The 22,741-nt window shown below is 42.0% G+C and overlaps 1 protein-coding gene across 5 annotated transcripts in view; it reads left to right on the top strand.

The window, feature by feature from the left end:
* Window positions 1-20,844, top strand: part of CNOT8 (CCR4-NOT transcription complex subunit 8) — a 35,708-nt gene extending 14,864 nt beyond the window's left edge. For 3 of the 5 annotated variants that reach the window (XM_085617626.1, XM_085617625.1, XM_085617627.1), the window contains exons 5-7: window positions 14,099-14,243; window positions 15,686-15,796; window positions 19,591-20,844. In XM_085617626.1, the coding sequence (XP_085473752.1) occupies window positions 14,099-14,243; window positions 15,686-15,796; window positions 19,591-19,731 (397 nt within the window). In that variant the 3' untranslated portion in view covers window positions 19,732-20,844. Of the gene's footprint in view, window positions 1-14,098; window positions 14,244-15,685; window positions 15,807-19,590 lie in introns of all 5 variants that reach the window. The other 2 variants (XM_085617629.1, XM_085617628.1) reach the window with 1 other exon arrangement.
* Window positions 20,845-22,741: the final 1,897 nt, after the last annotated feature.

Genomic DNA, 22,741 nt, shown 5'->3' with positions numbered 1-22,741 from the left:
TGCGGATGACAGCTCTTTGCGTGGAGTACGCTATTCCCTGCAGTGGTTTTCCTGAACAGTGAACTTTCCAACCTATTGTTTTTGTACTGTGTCAGATCAAGGAATTCAAGGGTTTTGTTGGACCACTGACTTGTGAATCGTAAATTGAAATCATTTGTGTTAAGTACCTCTACAAACTCGCTCGCCTCTCCTTCATTCCCCTTCCATACACAGAAAATATCGTCAATATAACGTACCCAAAGTGCTACTCTGTCTCTGAAGAAATCCAATTTCCTCACTATCGGTTCCTCCCAGTGCCTTAGATAGAGACCCGCAAAGCAGGTCCCCATCGAAGTACCGAGGGTCTGTTTGTAGATTTTGTTATCAAACATGACATTTTTTTGTTTTAGATAGACATCATTTCAATGATCATTTCTGTGGGAAATAGGTACGAGACAGATCTCTCATTCATAAAGTGTCTGCATGCCTGGAGCCCCAATTCGTGTGGAATGCACGTGTAAAGACTCATCACATCCAAAGACAACAATGGGAATTCCTCTTTCCAATCAAACTTTTCCAAGCGTCTCAAAAAATCCCCCGTATCCTTCACATACGAGGGTAGCGCTTTGACAAATGACTGCAGAAAAAAATCAACATATCTAGATGTGTTCTCCATGCAGCTCCCTCTCGATGAGACTATTGGCCTCCCAGGGGGATTCTGCATGTTTTTATGAATCTTGGGGAGTAGGTATAAAGCAGGAAGTTTAGGAAATTTACACAGAAGGAAACCATATTCCCCTTGGTCTAATAACTCTTTGTCTTTCCATTCAGTAAGACGTTTTTGAAATGCTTTGACAGAATTTTCATATTCCATTCTGTTGTAACTCTCCTTATCTGCTAACTGTCTCATCCCTTCTTCAATGTACTTCTGTCTAGATAATACAACAACATTCCCTCCTTTATCGGATTTTTTAATGACAATGGTGTGGTCTTTCTTTAAATTATCAATTGCACTCATCTGCTGTTTGGAAACATTTTTCCACCCGTAATATTTCTTTTTGGCCAACTTGGATAATTCCTGTGTGACTCCCTTCTCAAACACATCGATCGCCTCATTCTTAATTTGGGGAAGAAAGATCGATTTAGGCTTAAAACCTGTTTTGGCACTTAAATTTAGAGGGACATTGTCATGTATTAAATTAGCAAAGAGATCATCATCGTTTTGACTTTCATCTGCCAACACTTTCATAGCCTGCAGTGTTTCAACATCAGACATTGTTATTACACTTGGGGGTTCCCCATTCATGTCTGTTACCTGTAATTTTGGTGGCATACCATTTCTTAATGCGTAATTTCCGCGTGAAATGGAATAAATCAATACGACTTTGTGTGTAGTTAAAGTCATTAAAAGGACAAAAAGTAAGTCCTAATGTTAAAAGATCTACCTCTATAGGGCTTCATGTCCTTTCTGACAGATTGATGACTGTTTTCTCCTCCATCATTTTTTCTTGATCTGTCCCCTTGTTCTGCTTCCCACAGGGCTTTCGAATTCTGTTGGCGCTATTGTGTTTGGCTTACTTCCGCCTCTGTTTCCTCGTCCACGACCATGAAACCCGAATTGTCTGTTGGCCGAATTTCTCCCTTTGGCCATCTGGCTGAACTCTTTTAAAATGCTGTTTTTTACTGAAATGTTGTCTGCTAAAGCTGAGGATTCGCTTCCACTTGTAATACTTTCTCCGGTTTGATTGTCAGTACTAGAGTGATCCTCCAGATCATTACCAGAAACTTGCTGGTTCATAGTATTTGGGACTGATGTATTTGTGCGGAGTTGATCATATTTCTTTCCAAAGGTCAAAACTTGACTTTTCTGATAGTCAACCAGATCGCGTTGGAATTTACGCTGTTTTTTGATTTTTATGTCATTTTCAATTTTTTCAAGACTTCTGTATATTTTCTCCATTTCTTTGAGAAATTCTTCCTGTCCGCACAGGGTTTTTAGTTGTCGTATCCTCAATTATTGAGCTAAGTCTTTCAACCTCTTTATTTGCAAATTTTACCAACATTTTAAGCATATTTACTGAGCACTGATGGTTATTACTCGCCCATTCATTAACAAGTTCTGGATCTGGGTCATTGAACGTCGGTGTTATAAAAATACGTAATCCTCTTGGTATTCTTCCGACTTCTACGTATTTTTGCAATGTGGTTGCCTCCCACCACTTGTTCTCTTCGGTTTTTATTGATTTCCAGAGTCTGTCCCATAGCATTTTTTTGTTGTTTTGTGCCGTATTCCCATTAATAGTCTCAATACTGGCTTCTAGTGTTTCGTCTGCGTTTTTGCAAAATAAACCTGTGCATTTAAAAAAGCCTGAAGAGTCCGTGGTTGCTGTTACTTTCGTATTCCAAAGAATTCAGCTGTGGTGCATTTGTTGAGGTTCGCTTCCTATGAGATGTTAGTGTTATTGTTGACTACGGACACATCTGACAAGGTCTAGCTACTTGGACACATCAGGTCTAGGTACTTCCAAACAATTCATTGCTAGGCCCATTCCATTACAGGAAAACCAGCTACCATGGCTTAGATTAGAAATGTGCCCATCTCAGAAATCTATATAGTTGATACATAGAGATCACTCCACACATTCACTACACTACTACCTAGACTCGGATACTCAAGAATAAGGAATAATACCTAGAGACGGATAGTGGAGAATATGCCAGAGTAGGCCACACAATGCTTAGAAATGTTTTCAAGTGTTTTCCTATATGATTAACACTCCGGCTACCTATTAAATCTCTTCTTGCCCTTTAGCCAAAAGATACATTTTTAATTAGCTTGCTACTGTATTTCATCTTTTGACTATCAATGAAGATCCAACGATGTAGATGAAAATGATTTGCACCCGTAGTCCTGTTTCTGCAATGTAGTAATCTTCATTGAAGTCATAAGAGACCCACCTACTGCCCCTGCCATTTAAAGCTGTGGGCGGTGCGATGATCTGTAAACTTTTTACCTTTTATCTGTAAAACAGAACTGGCTGTGTGAGGCAACTGCCAGTATAGGGGATTGTGTGAAGGGGTGCATCCACGAGACCAGCTCCTTTTCTCTCTACCTTCAATGTCCGGTATTTTCACGCCTATGTATATCTGGTTTATAGAAAGTCTTGCATCTTGGAAGTTGCAAAGTCGTCCTATTTTACCAATATGATTACTTTTTTTGCTCTTCTAGGTTTCCATTAACCTGGACAGACAATATTTACTATTTTTTCTATGGAAGAAAGCTTTGCAAAAAGGTGTTCCAGGGTCTGCATAATGTAGAGGAAAATATTCTAGCGTTTGTGTGTGAAAAAGGTTCCTATAATGTAGAAACTGGACTACATTCATGTAATCTTTTATTTTAGCTCAAGGCCCCTGGCAGATCAGTGGTGTAGAGCTTACAAAGAATAGAGAACCCCACCAGTGTTTCACCCCATTTTCTCCTCTAATTTGTGGGTACCTTTTCCCTTTAAAGCAGAAAAAAATCATAAGAATGTGAAAGCTTATAGCGGTGGTAGCTGGTGCTCATTACTCTTGGGATCCCCAACTTAGCAATAGTCTAGACTATGAAAGCACTACATAGTAAAAAGGCTTCTGTATTTTGGTAATTGAAAGAGCATACCTTGGACTTGCTCACAAAAGCCTATAGTTTAAATTGGATTTAATTCCTGAACTGGCCCAGTATCACTTTATCAAATATGCTTGTGCTTGGTTCAGAAGCATAATCTACTTAGTCACCTGGCAAGGATCATGCTCCCTTTTAAGGTTAAAAGAAAAAAGAACAAATAATGGACGTAATGCTGAACAATGCAAACATTCACCCCAAGTCACAAGATGTGGGTTTAATCCACCATTTTTTTGCTTACCAAGCCACCCCAGTTTAGACCCATCCATATGCAAATTAGTCTTGACTCTGCTTCTCATGGGAAATGTCCAGCCCGAACTGCCAAGCCAGGTCCTCTCTGGACCAGAAACAAGCATCCTTGGATTTGTTTCGTGGTATCGCCCCTCAGCAGCCAGACTAGCTTGAATCCAGTGACGCAGTGAGCACGGGACCCATGTCTGGGCATGCCCTTCCCACTTAGATCCAGGGAGGGGCTGGACTGTTCCCATGGGGAGCTGGGTCAAGTAGTGGAAAGTTTCAACACTCTGTCCATCATTTTATTTTGCAATGTTGCTATGTGTGCCCTAAGTGGCTACGGGTATGCTCAGACATGGGTCCCTTGCTCTCTGCACCACTAGATTCAAGCTAGCCTGGGTGATTAGGAGTGATACCCCGAAACCGGTCCCAGGATGCTTGTTTCAGGTCCAGGGAGGACCTGGCTTGGCAGTTCGGGCTGGACTGTTCCCACAGGGAGCAGGGTCAAGACCGATGTGCATTTGGCTGGGTCCAAACTGGGATGACATGGCAAGCAAAATAACAAGGGATTAAACCCAGATCTGTGACTGGGAGTCAGTGTTTGAAGTTTCAACAATTAGTCAATCATTTTATTTTGTGATGCTGCTCCCTTTTAAGGTTAGCCTGATAGCTTCTCTCCTGTTCTAGAGCGCCAATAGTCCTTGCAGAAAATGTTTTTTTTTACTTTTTTTTTTTTTTACTTTTGGGTTCGCTGTGAGTTGTGATTTGTAGTCTGCAAATGCCATATATGACAAGTGGTGTCCTACTGATGGACCATTAAAATACAGTTTCTTTTTCATGCATTTCTTTATTCAAATTTCAACAACCTAACACATGGGGCTCTCTGAACGAGAGATAACCAGTCGCACATGAGAAGCAGAAGTCCAAACCTGTATGGGCAAGTAGCGATCATCACATCATTCCACCGTACACAGCATTTGCAGGACGTGTGTGTGTGTGTGTGTGTGTGTGTGTGTAGAGGTAGAGAGGGGTATTGGGGTAGTAGAGGGGTATTGGGGTAGTAGTGGGGTATTGGGGTAGTAGAGGGGTAGTAGGGTAGTAGAGGGGTAGTGGGGTAGTAGAGGGGTAGTGGGGTAGTAGAGGGGTAGTGGGGTAGTAGAGGGGTAGTATTGGGGTAGTAGAGGGGTAGTATTGGGGTAGTAGAGGGGTAGTATTGGGGTAGTAGTGGGGAAGTAGGGGGTAGTAGAGGGCTAGTGGGGTAGAAGAGGGGTAGTAGGGTAGTATAGGGGTAGTAGGGTATTGGGGTAGTAGAGGAGTAGTGGGGTAGTAGGGGGTAGTAGGGGGGTAATAGAGGGATAGTAGGGAATTAGAGGGGTAGTGGGGTAGTAGTGGGGTATTAGAGTAGTGGGGTAATACAGGGGTAGTAGGGTAGTAGAGGGGTAGTAGGGGAGTGGGGGTAGTAGAGGGGGAGTGGGGGTAGTAGAGGGGGAGTGGGGTAGTAGAGGGGGAGTGGGGTAGTAGAGGGATAGTAGAGGGGTAGTGGGATAGTAGAGGGGTAGTAGAGGGGTAGTGGGGTAGTGGGGTAGTAGAGGAGTAGTGGGGTAGAGGGGTAGTGGGGGGTAGTAGAGGGGTAGTAGTGGGGTCGTAGAGGGGTAGTAGAGTAGTGGGATAGGGCAGGTAGTAGGGGGGTAGTGGGGGGTATTTGGGTAGTAGTGGGGTAGTAGGGTAGGGGGTAGTAGGGTATTGGGGTGGTAGAGGGGTAGTAGAGGGGTAGTAGAGGGGTAGTAGTGGGGTAGTAGAGGGGAGTGGGGTAGTAGAGGGATAGTAGGGGGTAGTGGGATAGAAGTGGGGTAGTAGAGGGGTAGTGGGGTCGTAGAGGAGTAGTGGGGTAGAGGGGTAGTAGTGGGGTCATAGAGGGGTAGTAGAGTAGTGGGATAGTAGGGCAGGTAGTAGGGGGGTAGTGGGGGGTATTTGGGTAGTAGTGGGGTAGTAGGGTAGGGGGTAGTAGAGGGGTAGTAGGGTAGTGGGGTAGTAGAGGGGTAGTAGAGGGTTAGTGGGGTAGTAGAGGGGTAGTAGTGGGGTAGTAGAGGGGAGTGGGGTAGTAGAGGGATAGTAGGGGGGTAGTGGGGTAGTAGGGGGGTAGTGGGGTAGTAGAGGGGTAGTGGGGTAGTAGAGTGGTAGTAGGGTAGTGGGGTAGTAGGGTAGTGAGGTAGTAGTGGGTTAGTAGAGGGGTAGTGGGGTAGTAGTGGGGTAGTAGAGGGGTAGTAGTGGGGTAGTAGAGGGGTAGTGGGGTAGTAGAGGGGTAGTGGGGTAGTAGAGGGGTAGTGGGGTAGTAGAGGGGTAGTGGGGCAGTAGAGGGGTAGTGGGGTAGTAGAGGGGTAGTGGGGCAGTAGAGGGGTACTAGAGGGGTACTAGAGGGGTAGTAGTGGAGTAGTAGGGGGTAGTGGGGTAGTAGAGGGGAGGGGTAGGGGAGGGGTAGTGGGTAGTAGCGGGGTAGTAGGGTAGAGGGGTGGGATAGTATGGTAGTACGATAGGGGGGTAGTGGGGTAATGGGGTAATTGGGTAGTGGGGCGGTAGTGGGGTAGTAGGGTAGTGGGGAAGTAGAGGGGTAGTAGTGTTAGGGTAGTGAGGTAGTAGAGGGGTAGTGAGTTAGTGGGGTAGTAGAGGGGTAGCTGGGTAATGGGGTAGAGGGGTAGTTGGGTAATGGGGTAGTAGAGGGGTATTAGGGTAGTGGGGTAGAGAGGTAGCAGAGGGGTTGCAGAGGGGTATGCTAGGGTAGTAGAGGAGAGGGGTAGAGTAGTAGAGGGGTAGAGAGTGAGTAGCATGCCAATGCCAAGTTAAACGGCGCGCGTTTCAACAAAATAAATACGAAGTCATCAAACTACGACAAGCTCGGTACAGGAAACGGCATTCCAATTGCTATAACACCAAAATGCAGCAAGCTGCGTACTTCCGAACTCTTCAAACCCCGGCAAGCTGCGTACTGAAAGCAGCCTTTTTAGCAACAAAAACACACAAAAATGGGCGCCAAGTTACACGGCGCGCGTTTCAACAAAATAAATACAAACTCCGTGTAAGCGGCATTATTAAGAAACGTGCCGGTTAAGAATAAATAAATAACAGCCATTTTCGTTGCTAGGACACCTTCCACGTCGTACAGGAAACAGCATTTTTGTTGTAGGACACCAAAATGGCGTCGGGCTGTCCACAGTCCTTACGGACACGCGCATGTTGTTTGCTATGGACAAATGGCAGGCGCAGCCATTATTTTCACGTGGGTCGCACTCCGCTGGTCTTTAGCAAGTAGCCCCATAGGATTCTGGATGATAGAGTAGCAGCGGCGAGTACACCTATGCTACGAAGTGTAATAATAAATGCCATCCCTGGACACGTGTTTCGAGGTAGTTGCCTCTCGGGAGCAGGACTGTGTGGGGGGTGTGCCGTAGACTGCCAAAAGATATGAGGTTTAAGTACCTTTCGTGGCGGCGCGCGGGTGCAGACTCCAGGCTCGTCAGCCAATCGCTCAGGGAGCTTCAAACATTATTTTCACGTGGGTCGCACTCCGCTGGTCTTTAGCAAGTAGCCCCATAGGATTCTGGATGATAGAGTAGCAGCGGCGAGTACACCTATGCTACGAAGTGTAATAATAAATGCCATCCCTGGACACGTGTTTCGAGGTAGTTGCCTCTCGTCAGCAGGGAGCAGGACTGTGTGGGGGGTGCCGTAGACTGCCAAAAGATATGAGGTTTAAGTACCTTTCGTGGCGGCGCGCGGGTGCAGACTCCAGGCTCGTCAGCCAATCGCTCAGGGAGCTTCAAACATTATTTTCACGTGGGTCGCACTCCGCTGGTCTTTAGCAAGTAGCCCCATAGGATTCTGGATGATAGAGTAGCAGCGGCGAGTACACCTATGCTACGAAGTGTAATAATAAATGCCATCCCTGGACACGTGTTTCGAGGTAGTTGCCTCTCGTCAGCAGGGAGCAGGACTGTGTGGGGGGTGCCGTAGACTGCCAAAAGATATGTTTGTCCATGCAGACGCGTGCATGCAAGCCCTCGGCGGAATCGATTCCAAAAGGTTCTCGTGAGAGCAGCGCATGCGCTGCATTCGCTAGGCGAGACCTAAAAAAGTACTTCTGTCTGTCTGTTCTATATAGGGAGGACAGTCTTTATTACTTGTACCAAAGGCCTCATGTAATCCATCTGGTGCTAAGTGTAAGAGCTAACGATAGCAGGCGGACTGACCATTTGGCAGATAGGGTACTTAGCCACGTTTGTGGCGAGTACTCTGTTTGCCAAACTTTAAATTTGGCCTGAGTCGTATGTATGATCTTTGGATGACATTTCGGTGCCTGGCTTGGGCTTCATTAAGAAGTGAGGCAGTGTTGTCACTCTGTAAGCCCATTTTCCCCAGGGTTCTATGATTATTCAGTGAGGAAAGCATGGTGTTTACCTAGAGTATATCGTCTGGTATGGCTCTTCTTTAGTCTCATCGAGCAGGCTCTGATAAGAGGAGAAGGATTTGTTGTGGCCCACAGACTAAAGAGTCTCTGTAAGTGGGGGAGAGCAGTGTCGGCCACAAATTGGAAAGCGCCTGCTGTACCTCTGGTGTCAGGTGAGGAACCATCAGGGAATCTCTTGGAAACTGATTCTTCATTGTTTTGGCTGACCCAGGAGTCATGCAATGGTAAGCTGTGGTGTGGAGAGGATGGTGTTGACCCCAGGGGTGTATGTGGGTGCAGTCTTAAATGGCATTTGGGCTGGCTTTGAAAGCTTGGCAAAACGTATTGGAGGCCATGGCTGTGAACACTGGACGCCACCATGGTTGTCCATATATACGAGCCTTGGAGAGCTATCAAGCCATTTGGCTTGGCTTTCTGTTTGCTCTCTACTAAATATACTCTCTAGGGCCAGGGTGAAGGCTGTGGCTTGTAATTTACTGTCTTTTCTTGTGAATGAGGTTGGGGTGTCCCTCTCCCGACTCTGCTTTGCTTCCTAATTAATTTGGGATTAATCTCGAGGTAATTAATTTTTGGGCTATCTTTTTAATTATTTTTCATTTTTTCTTTAACAGTGAAGTATGTGTGTGTGTCTCGTGTGTGTGTGTGTGTATATAAAATATATATATAAACAGACATTACGATTTTTAAACTATTTGAATGGAATGTTTTAAATTCAAGATCTATGCGGTATTTATACCCTTAACCTGTAATACAACATCATTTACCAGTGATTTGATACATCGTAGCCAGCATGAGCCACATTTGATATATTTATTTATCTGTGATCTGTTTTTTATGTATGGACCTTGTATGTTGTTTTACTGCACTGTCACTTTAATCACTCGGAAAAAAAGCTGTCAAAAAATGGTTTAAAATGCACCTCCCCATGATGTGCGCATCATGTGATCAAGACGCCAAGGGTGTTGAATCGCGTAATGGTTGCAGAGGTTGCTGCGAGTGCTAAATAAATATCGAAATTACGCTATTTGGGTCCGTGCTACACTTTCTGGGCAAGGTGGAAAGTTCAAGGTGAAGTGTGATATATATATTCTCCTCAGCAGCTGCTCTTTTTCGGGCATCCAGCGCTCTGTAACGGTGCGGTTAGTGGAGACGGCAGAGCCAGCCGTTAAAACATTATCTTCCAATGCTCCCATCCAAGAACTTTCCACACGCACTCACCTGTAATTAAGTTGTTCAGTTTCTGTATTTATTCAGGCAAAGGCATAGCCTGAGAGGTTCTTAACCCTACGTGTTTCAGACTGTTCACAGACCTTGTCACGGGTAGTACAAACATTCCAACCAGTGCATCATTTAAAAGTTCATCACATGATGTTACCTCATATCCTGGCTGGTCATGCTTTGCATTATGGTTTTTGTAGTGCAGTGTATAAGTGCAGTTGAAATTGGTGACTGTACAAAATAATGTGATTGTGCAAGTGGTTTTTTCGGTCCACCTAATTATTTACAATTAATAACATTGATGTAAATTAAACAATTGATTAATGTAAAGAAAATATGGAGGATTTAACAACTCCTATATTATTGACTTTCATTGCGTGTTCCTCCTTCTGTGGGTTCTATGTTGCTTATTGCAAACTTAGAAAGGATAATTCACGTTAGTTCTAAAATTACGTGTCTGTAAGCCCTCTAGTGGGACTACATATACAGTGACCATTTTTTTTACCAGTTATCCCTATTTTTACTAACACTATCTTCCCTCTAGTGGGTAATGGTTATCAAAAATACTAGTATTGGGTTACTGGATGCTAAATGTATCCTGTCTTTCATTCACCTATATCCTTATTATTTTTGCTCTAAGCCCTCTAGTGGGCCAATTGATCCCTTAGTATAACCCATTCTTCATTAGTTCCATATCTATTAGGTGGACACTAATGACAGTTGGTTATGTGTTGCTAAAACTGATTGTGTTGCCCAAGTTCTTAATTAGTGACTACAATTTTGCGATCAGAGAGAGAATTAATAGTTATTCATAACTAAGGTAAGCTGTACAGTTTAAAATGGTGTAATGTCGAAAGTTTATGATGCCATTTCTTCTAAATACAATTTCTTTATAGGTGTGAGTACAACTCTTCGTCCTTATTAAGGCCATAAGGTACCAGAGTTCTAAACGATAATATGCGACGAGATTCTTTTTGTCTGAGTTTTTTCTCGATTGCCACCTCTCACATGGCAATCGACCATTTCCACCGCATAGAACCTCAATTGTTTCCAGTCCCCTTCGTTGCACTTCTCCATGTGTTCTGCAACAGCATAGCTCCGATCCTTGTTCACTGTTGCCCTTACGTGTTCCAGGATACGTTTTTTCAACTCGCATACTCTTCTCCCCACTTATTTAAGTTGACAGGGACACTCAATTATATAGATGACATATTGGCTTTTGCAATTAATGAATTGGTTTATTTTCCACTTCTTTTTGTTGGCCATTGTGATGTCTTTTGTATTGTGGGCGATTTGACAGACTTTACACGTGGAGCATCTGTAAAAGCCTTTCGTATCTAGCCAAGTCTTTTGTTTTATCTCTGCTACAAAGTGGCTGTGTACCAAATTATCTTTGAGGTTTTTTGCTCTCCTATAGCTGATTTTCGGATGATTTCCCACTATTTCAGCCATTGAGGAATCCAGGCACAATATATTCCAATGTTTCCGTATTATCTTTCCAATCTCCTTTGATTCTGTGGAAAAAGTTGTTATTTATCAGATTGCGTCTTTTTCTTTGTCTTGTGGTGGCTTCTTGTTTTTTATAATTTCAGTTCTTTTCAAGACATGATCTTAGTACCTTTTTTTTGTTATATTTTCTTTTTTGAATCTCATCATTGACAATTTGCTATGTTTCTGCCATTCATGTTCCTCCGAACATATCCGTCTTATTCTGAGCAGTTCACCATATGGAATATTTTTGATTAACGTGGCTTGGTGGAAACTGTCCGCATGTAGCGTTGCATTACTTGCCGTTTCCTTCCTGTGCAACGTTGTATGCAGTATGTTATTCCTTATATAAATCTGTGTCCAAGAAAATCACTCTATTGTTACTGATGTTGTATGTAAAATACAGGTTGGTGGTGGTGGTGGTGGTGTTTAAGATGTTAAAATATGCGTCGAATTCTTCCTCTGACCCATTCCAAATTATGAGGAGATCGTCTATGTATCTCATCCATGATATTATCTTCTCCACATATTGGTCATTGTTCGTGTTCCAAGCCACCTTTTGTTCCCACCAGCCCATTGTGAGACACGCATAATTTGGACTGAAGGAAAATCCCATTGCGGTCCCATCCTTTTGTACATAAATTTCATCTCCGAACATGAATCCATTTTGTGGTAAACGTAGTTCAATCATTTCCAATATCATTGTATTATGATTTGCAAAATGTATATTTCGTTCTTTTAGAAAGTACTTGCACGCTGCTAAGCCAATTGCATTGTTTATATTTGTGTATAACGAGATCACACCCATTGTGATTAACTTGTATGATGGTACCCAAGTGATTTCTTGCACAATTCTTAACAGGTCTTTGGTGTCTCGCTAATACGATGTCAATTCTTTTACATAGGGACCCAAAAAGTTGTCTATGAAATTTTCAATTGGATCTAGTAGTGACCCTTTTGCGGAAATAATTGGTCTCCCCGGTGGTTTCGTGGGATGCGTATGTATCTTTGGGAGAAAGTAAATTGTTGCAATTATCGGATGCTCAGTTGTAAGATACTTCCTTTCCTCATAATTTGAGTTTTTTTTCTCCCACCAATGTTGTAGTTTCATGTCAAGGTTACTTTTGTGAATTGCTATTGGGTTCTCCTTCCCCATGATGCGCGCGTCATGTGATCAAGACACCAAGAGTGTCAAATCACGTCATGGCTGCAGAGGTTGCTGCGAGAGCTAAATAAATATCGAAACTGCACTATTTGGGTCCGTGCTTCACCTTGAACTTTCCACCTTGGATCTGTTGCACTAAAGTGGGTCCCCATTTCCATCTGATGAATAGTCCTGCGCTGTACAAAAAGAATGACCTCACTAGGTTTTCATATTTCATACGGAACAACCCATGATGGGTATCGGACATCTACTTTCACCAAGATAGAAGGGTTAGTACAATGGACTTGCAGCACAGATCTGTCATTCCACACTCTCCTACCTGATTTACTCCAGTGCATCCAGTGAAGCAGGGATGTCCTGATTGGAAACTGAGCAAGAATTGCTTAGTGAAGTGGAATGCTACAAGTCTCTCATATCCCACAAAGTTGGGACTGTTAGATCGTGATTCAGGTCGACGCAGTTTAAAAGAAACTGCACCATGTCTGTTGTGCATAAGACCACTTAATAATTTGCCTGAGAGGTTGAGGTTCTGCTTCCTTATTATTTCGTAAAATTTGTGAACGCCACACCTTCAGTTATTTTGAAGGGGGGGTAGATGCTGAATTTGAAACATTTTAGGGACTCCCTTTGGGCTTTCTGCGAAACTGGCCCTGTTGAGTCTTGTGGAGAGAGATAACAGTTTCCAAACTTAATGGGACATTCATTAATGTTGGCTTGGTGATAGCTCGAAAAGACATTGCCTACCTATAGGGAAATCTATATCATGCGATCTTTGAAAGTTGCTGTAAACATATGGATTGGTCCATAATGGCAGAACCACTTACATATGCAAGCTGAAGCTATAATAAGAAGTTTGATCAAATCTGTGAGCAGTGTAAGGACTATCATGGATTGTACAGGGCAAATGTACCTCCCCTATCTAGTGGTAGTATATTTTAGTTGCCTATAGTATGGCAAAATATAGCTATTTAATTAAATGCCGTACTGCAGTGTCAGACATGTTTTTTTTTTTTGGGCTAGGTTATTACATCAATAGCATGTGATGATTCATACCTAGTGAGATGGGATGTATATAAAGCATTTGTCAGATTCTGGAGCCTATTTGTTTTGTTGTACATTTAATGCAAAGTTTTTTTTATTTTATAAATGAGCCCCGCTTGGCTAACCTAAAATTCTAAGGATGGTCTTTATAAAAGCCATTTTTATGAATTTATTAATGATGGTGAGAGCAGTCTGGGTTTGGATGACGGCATGGTGTGCTGATACTAGATGCAATGGCTTGTGTCGTGCTCTTGAAATTTGTACAAAGTCTGCCAGTAAAGTACACGTACGACACTCACACGTTTGTGCTTATTAATAATATAAGGTCATAAAATGGTTCTCAACTTGATTCTAGCTATACATATGTTAAAAAAAAATTGAAAAATTCCTAACAAAATAAATAAAAAAAGTGAATATTGATTGTGGTGTCAATAGTAGCTACATCGCAAAATCTAAAAGACATGAAATGTCCAACAAGTTTCACCCATACAATACCTTATTACACAATCTATAATAACAGGAATTACATTTACAATGACAAAACAAAGATGGAATTCAAATTCACTCTCTTCAGTTAATCTTACAAACTTTCAGTCAAGCTTCAAAAAAATCATTTAACGAAAAACTCAGACCAGGTACTCATGTTATTAGAGTATTTGTACTAGTTACTATTGCAAGGATCAATTGACCTTTGGCACACTGACCTTCCTATTGGTAGCAGTCTGTTAAACGTTTTAGATTGCCTGTTCCTGCTATTATTTGCATCAGTTTTATTCCTTGAACTGTGTGTACTTCCTCTGTCTGTGGTCTTTAATAGTTCTGCTATGTTCATTATTTCTCTGTATGCTAGCGGCTATGATTTTGGCTACATGGTGAAACTGCTGACAGACTCTCGGTTGCCCGAAGAAGAGCACGAGTTCTTCCATATCCTGAATCTCTTCTTTCCATCCATCTACGATGTCAAGTATCTGATGAAGAGCTGCAAAAATCTGAAGGTCTGAGCGATCTTGTCCTTTGGGAATTGTATGGGTTGGGGAGCCTGGCTGGGAGGCCAAGAGACATATGGAGCACAAGCTTATTTTAGTTTTATCATACCATAGTCCAAAATTGCCCTGTTGGTTTCTTTGGATATTTGATTAGATGTATTGTTTTCATCCAGAGGAGAAGAAGACCTCTGAAAGAACTGAATATCCATTATGTGATAGGTTAGTTTTACTACATAATATCGATCAGAGCCACCCTTTATCAGACTTTTAAGAATTGACATGTTTGTATCGTTTTTTCTGCCAGAAGTGAGAGTCTCTGAGGGAATTAGTGGACGGGGGCCTCTGGCAGGGACTCTAATGGATTTGCACCACTATGTAGTTTTCTGCTAAGCAAAGTATTTTAGTTTTAATGATCTTAATCCGGACAAATCTAATCGAGGTTGTGGATGAAAACCTATTCCTTCTGGTGTGTTGACCTCTGTCTCTTATTACAATAGTATGTAAAACTGCAGTCCTCCCATTACACCTGCACTTTATTCATCAAGTACTACATGCTGAAATCTGCCCAGGGCAAATGTTTTGGAATGTGAGGGAAACCTGTAGGAATCGGTGCTTAACATTTTCTTTTTTATTCTCCAAGCATTGTTACTTGCAATCAGGAGGAATTACCAATCCTAGCTGGATCAGTAATTCCCACTTGTAGGAATGTTGGCCACTTTAGGGGGTCTCTTCGAATCCAGGTCCTTTGTGTCTTTCTACAGAGACTGTTCGGAGCATTAACTTCACATTTTATTAAGGTACTTCTTTTCTTGTTATTGTAATAATTTTAGTTATTTAAATGCAGACTCAGGACACTGCCCCGTCCTCTTTTTATAGATCACATTTACCGTTTTTCGAGCTGTTACAACCAAATACACCTTTTGTGGGTAGAAACTTAGCTTTGACTTGGCTGTGCTCATTCCCCCCTACTCTTTTCCTAATCGCATTCGTTAACCGTGTTGCTTGCTCTCTTCTGACGTTAATTAACTGCCACTGGCTTTGGAAGAAACTCAGTGTGCTATTTAGCAAGCAATTTGGAAAAAACCTTTACTTGCAGTTTTTATGTATTTGTATTAAAAGAATAGTGACTGTCTGGTACAAAAACTTGTAGCAGAATGGTTTGAAATTCCTTTGAGGCCCAGTCATGGGTGTCGTAAAAGATGATTATTGAAAGTCAGCACGTTGTGTGCTCCTAATAAATGTCATGTGGCTGTATGCTGTCATTTAAGCTGCCTGTCAGTGTACAGTATTGACAGGTGTTTGGACTCCTTGGCAGGCTATGCATAAAGGTATAAAAGCCTTTGTGGACAAGCAGTAGTTCCTGTTCTCTGACTTGCTGTGGACCGGGATGTTGAAGCTCCTTGATTGTCTGGATGGCATAAAAAAGTTTTAATTCTTTCATGTTTTCCCAGGGGGGACTCCAGGAGGTGGCAGACCAGTTGGACCTCCAGCGCATTGGCCGTCAGCACCAGGCAGGCTCTGACTCCTTGCTTACAGGGATGGCCTTCTTCCGAATGAAAGAGGTACATTAATGTGAGGCCTCTTGCTTACCTATAGTGTTACTGGGATTTTCTGACAATTGTGAACTGCAGCAATACTCTTCTTCCTTTCTTGTTTATTTTTTAAAGTGTATTTCCACTTTTTCATTCATATAGTAAACACAATTCAGACATGCCCGAAAAAGGTCCCAGTTCACATCACTAATTGTTTCATGGCATTTCTTCAGGTCTGAGTAGATCAGTCACAAGCTTTCCATATACCATTCAAATACCATAACTATCATAGAAACCTAGCAAACAAAATCAATTGACTCATTGGGCAGGGAATACATGCAATAATTATCTATGAAAATAGATAGGAGGGTGAAGGAAAAGTGTCCCTAAGAGCTTGGTGGCGGGGATGTTCTAGACACACAATTGATGGACGGAATGCAGAACAAATCAAACATTCACCCCCAGTCAAGAGATCTGGGTGAAATCCATAATTCTTTTGCTCACAATGTCACCCCAGTTTAGACCAGGCCATATGCTAATCAGTCTTGACCCTGTGCCTCATGGGAACAGTCCAGCCCGAACTGCCAAGCAAGGTCCTCCCTGGACTGGAAACTAGCATCCTAGGACCGGTTGCAGGGTTTCACCCCTCATCAGCCAGTATAACTTGATTCCAATGGCACAGTGAGCACGGGACCCACGTCTGGGCATACCCGGCGCACTTAGATGTTGGAATCTGAAAGCTGTAGTGAAGAATTCCATATTGCTACACAATATTGTGGGTAGTAGTTGGAAGGAGTTGTAAAAAACAGGAAAGCTCATATGTGAAGCATGGGTGCAGCCTCTGCAGGTGGACTACAGAACTGTCATCATCCTGTACTGCTTTCTCTAGATAGTGATTCCGACAATCTCGGAGTTTTTCCCCATTTGATACACGGCTGCACTTTAGCAAAGATAGGTTGTCCATGTGCCTTTTGTAGTAGATCCACACCAACCATGAGGGGTATGACTGTTTCTGTTTTTCTTAATGGCATAACATTGCGTTTATTACTCTCAGAAGGTCATGCAGTAATAAGTTTTTCTTTTAGTGCCAGTTCTTCTTAATAGAAGATCCTACCAAAAACTCACTGGGTGGCTTTTAGGGCCAGTAGGTGCCTATAAAATCTTTCGAGTTCTCTCTGAACATTTTAATAGAAGGGGAGAAATGTGTTGCAGTTTAACATTAGGTGGACAAGGAAGTTTATGTTTTGATTACAGTACCAACACAAATTTGTTTTAAATAGACTGGATTTAGGAATTTTGAGTACAGTCTTCAGTGTGTGGTAGATTATCATAAATCTCGACTGAATGATTAACCGAGTGGATTTCTGTATTGTACGCCAATTCTTTTTTTTTTTTTTTAAACATATTTATTCGTTTTAATAATATTCAGGTTATATACTGGTTAAAAAAAAGCTGGATATCAATTCATAAAAGGATGAACAAATTGGGCAATGCCTGTTAGTCGTGGGGGTTATGCCAGATCAGAGATATCTCCAGATATACCAGATGATTGGCACAATTTAAAACCAATGTACAGCATAAGGTTGTAGTCCAGAATACGAACTCAGATCTGAGGGAAAGCGCAAACCAGGAGGCCAGTAAAAACTAGATTACGTGAATGCATAATCCAGAAACTGTGTATGAGCTGTTGACCGGGAGTAAAAAACAGATTGCCTTAGATGGTCATCAGTTGGGCAGGGCTGAGGGGGAATTTTAGCAGGAGGGTTTGACTGGGGTGACGATGACCCTGGAAAGGGGGTGGGGGTCAACACGCAGGGGAACAGGAGCACATATTCTAGAGCAGGGGGTCTCCAACCAATTCTGTAGTAAGAGCTACTTCTGATCAGTGAAAATCATTGTGAGCTATTGAAGGCTAAGCAACTCAAGAGTTGTTACCAGACACCCAGCTCCATTGACTTTAAACCTAATGTCCATAGAGCCAGATGCTATGGTTTGAACAAAATACTTTGACTAGGGGCAATATGACCGGACTGCCATGTGTGTCAGTGAGAGTGTGTTCTTTGGGGTTGTGTGAACGTGTGTGTATGAATAGTATAAATGTGTATTGGTGACTGAGAGCCTGTGTACTTGTGGCATTGGAATACCTTTCATCATATGTGGCACTATTACATATATAATACAAATTGTTTTTTTAAATGGGAGCTATTTAGAATGCAGAAAACATTCTGCAAAAATGTTCATGATATGGGACACTTTAAATCTCTCCCACTTAAAAAAAGAAATTGATGTATTTTCAGTTCTAAACATGGCACTGTACTGGTACCAGCCCCTGGGAGCAAGATATCTGCTGTGTGTAAAGGCAACACTTTGAAATGGGAGAAAATTAATTAAACTGAATAGTTAACTTTGTTTATAGGGATTCCAAAAAAGCATCATTTAAGTTTAATCCCATTTCCAAGTGTCACATTTACAAAAACCAGGCATCTTGCTCTCAGTGGTCTGTAGACCAGGTGCAATATTTATAACAGAAAAATACAACCATTTGTTTAAACATACCTGTCCAAACCCTTTAAACAGGCTTCTAATAGGTATCAGAGACTTGTAAGTCACCATAACACGAAGAACAATAGTTGTGTCAAAACTTCTCAGGTTTTAAAGGATAGTCATAAGGTGGTTTGTTCAGTCTGGGTAGAGAGTTGCAATTGGTTAGGCAATGGGGTGGGTAGAGCAAGGGGTGCTGCCAGGTATTTATTGATCATCAGCAGTCTGTGGAGTCACCTTATTTTACATTTTCCACTGTTATGTCTGATTGGCAGAACACCCATCAGTGGAATGGAAATGACGGACTAGTATTGTTCAGTTGACACTCACAATGAAATCTTACAGTGACATACAATATAGCTCCTTCATCTTGGTTGAGGTTTTGGGAATAGTAACATCAGAGGAGACTGATGTCTAGAGTGCTGGGCTCGGATCCTGTTACCCATCAAACTTTCTAATGTGGCTAAGTGGCCCTTTTAAAACTTAAAAGACCATTTAATGACGTAAAAGTTTGTTACTTTTCACAGTTTCTTTTGACAATTGCTAGAGCATTATCGCTTAGCATTTTAGTGCGTGGCTTGGGTAAGGGCAATCTTTTCTCAAATTCTTGAAGTGTTGTTCCTAGTGGTCCTAAATGACCCCGTTTAATTTTACTAATATTTTAAATAATTATAGCTAAAGGGCTCTGATCAGGTTTCCTTTTGATGAAACCTGATTAATCTTGTAGTCTTACAAACCTTTAAAAAATCATGTACGTTGCAGATGGTATGAAATCTGCAATTTTGTTGATATCCAGGAGAAAATACAGACCGCTTTTTAAAATTTAGTGGAAATGGATGAGGGGGATTTCAGAAATTAATGTTCTCAGTATAGGTGCAGAAATCCTTAGCAGTATTGTTGCTTCTCAATGTGACAAGGTTGGTTGGGCCTGTATGGCGCAGTAGAAACTGTACAGCAAGGTTATGTTAAATAAAGGTCATGAATAAAGGGTATTTAATGCATACAGTATCCTCCTTAGATAGGCCTGTGATAGACATTATGGAGCACTAATACCACAGAGATAACATGGGGAGAACCCAGGGGCATTGCTAATTGGATAATTTAGTGTCACTCACCAGCTGACATATTTTGCGGTTTTATCACTCCATTTCTTCAGACAAGAGAAGCTGCTTGTAATCCTTTTCTCTTTTTAAAAAATGTTTTTTTATGCCTTAGACATTCGTAACCTTGGTTTTCTCACATGTGGATGGCACTAACTTCTTGCACTCCTCTCCTCTGAATAGTTGTTTTTCGAAGATCACATTGATGATGCCAAGTACTGTGGGAGGTTGTACGGCCTAGGCACTGGCGTGGCGCCCAAGTCCAATGAAGAGGTAGAGGAAAAGATGAGCATCCTGTCCTTAATAAACAATGGGCAGCAGTAGCCAAGGACAGTGCTTCGACAGCCGTTGTGCTTTCTACAGGTGCCACTTCACACCCAAAGAATGGAGCTTCCTCAGACGCCTATGCTAACATCAAGCATCTGCAGGAAGAACTTGGTTTTGAAAGTGGAGCCCACTCTAAGGCGTCAACTTGTGAGACTCCAAATGTCAGCAACTTGACTTGCATTGCTCTCCTATACCAGCAGGACATTGTAAGGCAACATTCCTTAATGTAAATATAAACGCCCTCCCCGTTACCCTTTTACTATAGGTGCGCACGATTGATTCTGCCATAAAGCAAGGCCTCCGTAAAGTGTCACCTCGATCTTTAACTTGGAAATCCCTCTTACTTTTTTCTGCTGCTGGAATGTTTTACAATTTGAACCCCTTAATTTTATTTTACTTGGGATGCACTAGTGGAAGATTAAAAATCTCTCCTGCCCTCTGAGTTTGTTTTCTGCCGCTGCATTTTGAAATGGTGCGAGACTGCGTCTCAAGAGTTTTTTTCTTTACGTTGTTTCGTCACCCTGGACCACCGCCTTATGTGTCATGGAATTGTTGCATAGTACTGACACTCATGCTCCGCTTTCCTTGCAACTGTTTAGCATGTTTGTACCACGTTAACAGTATAGTTCAACTTACTGAAACAAAAGATTTGGCCTTAAAACTTAACTTTCTTTCTCAATGCTGTTTCGAAAATGCTTTCAGAGCAAAAAGTACATTCCCATTTTTAATATGCAGTGGTTGCATAGATAGAGCGGTTCATTAACTGTTGCCAAAGTTCTCATGTTTAAGGCCTCCATAATCTTAAAGTGAGGGTTCTTTTTTTACCAATGACTTTTGTAAACCGCACGTCCTACGTTTTTAATTTTGTTTTCTTGCCTCTGAGTGGAGGTTCTCATGCATCCCTTGTGGGACTACTCCATGTTGTATGTACACCACATCCTGTGTTACAAAAGAGACAAGCGATCAGTGGTGCACATCTATATATTTTATCAAGCTGACGTTGTTAAAGCAAACAGAGAGGAGGCCCATGGGTAGCAGGTGGTATTTAAAATGTCTGTATATATTATTTATGTTTTTAAATATGTAAAATAAAGATTTTTTTTAACCAGCTTTTGCAACTTTGCCTTCTTTCGCTTGACCCCACTAATCGTGCATCTGTTCTGAGCATTTGTTAAGATGAGTGAAGGAGAAAACTGAGTCTGTTACTTTTAGCTACAGCAAAGTAGGTGATGTCCGTTCAGCACGTTACATTATGTCATTTTGAGGGAAGAAAATTGATTCTGTTTAATTACTAATTTGCCCAAATAAGTTTGAAGGTGGCAATCTTATCTTTGATCCTCTAGATTGTTTCTTCACAGTGATAGCAGCATATTGTACCCCAAATAAGTTACTGGTTAAAGAGTATTCCTCCTGACCTCTACCCATTTCAGTTGAGAGTTACAGTAAGCAAATGTATGTACCAGATCTCCACCACTAACTTCATCTGATAAAACTTTGCTTTTATATAGTGCCTAATACTGCAGTTTTCACTTTTTGTAAACACTGTAAATAGCAGTTGTATTATTACTAATTTAATGGTACTCAATTTATCTATTTAACTGTTCTCCTCGTGGGAATATAATTCTTGACCTGTAGATCACCCAGATGCCACATCGAGTGTTCAACCCTTAGCTGTCTGGTTTGCTAATAGTAGCTCCCAAAAGTGCAGCATTATTCTCAAAATATTAATCTATGTTTAGTATATACCATTATGTTTGATAAACTTAATCTTACACCTGTATGCCAACATCATTGATAATATATTGAAATGTATGTCAAAGACTGCTCTTAAATGCTACAGTTATATTTAGACTGCATGTTTGGATCCGTAGATTTTTGGCTGAGCAGTTCAGTGTCTGAATCTCATGAATTTTCTTCATCAAAGAGCTGGCCAACAATTTCCAGGGACCTCTGTGTCATGGTCCAAAAATACCACTTGCAAACTAGGGTTGCTCCATTGTATATATTTAGCTTTTAATGGTATTTTAAAAAGTCTTCCAATATCTGACCATATGTGAAGTACTATTTGAAGTCTTCTCCCTATTCCATCCTTACAACAATGAATGTTGTACTGTGTAATCAAGAAACCACTGAACAGGGCCCAAGGGCACACTCCCTGAGTTGCAAAAATACTAGGATGCACTAGAAATGGTAAAAACCTACAAATGCTGATAAATGCAGACAGGTTACTTTTGATGTCATGAATGGGCTATCTGATTAGATATGATGCTAATCTAAAGTGTTTCCATGCTTCGAATTTGGTGATTTTTGCCATTTTTGTTTTTTATATTTCAGAGGTAACGCTTTTGAATTAATATGGATGGATGGCTTGTAATGAGAGTCAGCTTTCTAACTAGCCTATGTTCTTAGTGATGTGCCCACTTTCTGTTGAAAAGCATAATGAAGTGAGCTCATTTGGGAGCAAGACCTCTGACCTCGTGGTTAGGGAAACTGCTCTCTCCACGTGCAGCTCCGTCTTTGCACCGCTGCCCCTAGCACCTCTCTGCTTATAGGTAGGTGTTCGAGGGCTTCCTGCACCCACAAGCTCCTCCTTGCGCCTCATCCCTGGTGGTGCAGTGGGAGAGCCTTGCTCTTCTGCTGGTCTGCTCTGCCAGCCTTCTGTTGCTTTTCTCTTTTTGGTCTATCTGTGCCTTTCTGCTTTTGGCTATTTGTGCCCTGTTGTCTGTCTGTTGCCTTTTTTGTCTATCTGTTGGCATTTTGTCTGGTTGTGCCTTTTTGTCTCTCTTGTACCGTTTTCCTGTTGCTAGCTTGTTTTTATTTTCCTGTTTTGCCCCCCCTTCCCCCCCCTTTGCCGGTTTTCGATCCTGCCTCCCAACTGCCTGTCTGCGCCCGTCCGCAACCAGCGCCAGGGACCCTGGTTCTCCAACCACCCACCACTACGACTCAGCTGTCCTCCACGCATTCAACCCCTGAACAAACATCTGCTGATGCCGAACACCACCCATGG

This window comes from Triturus cristatus, chromosome 7, assembly GCF_964204655.1.
Source record: "Triturus cristatus chromosome 7, aTriCri1.1, whole genome shotgun sequence".
Taxonomy (NCBI): domain Eukaryota; kingdom Metazoa; phylum Chordata; class Amphibia; order Caudata; family Salamandridae; genus Triturus; species Triturus cristatus.
The sequence above is the reverse complement of the archived record's forward strand: the minus strand, read 5'-3'. Positions and strand labels throughout refer to the sequence as shown.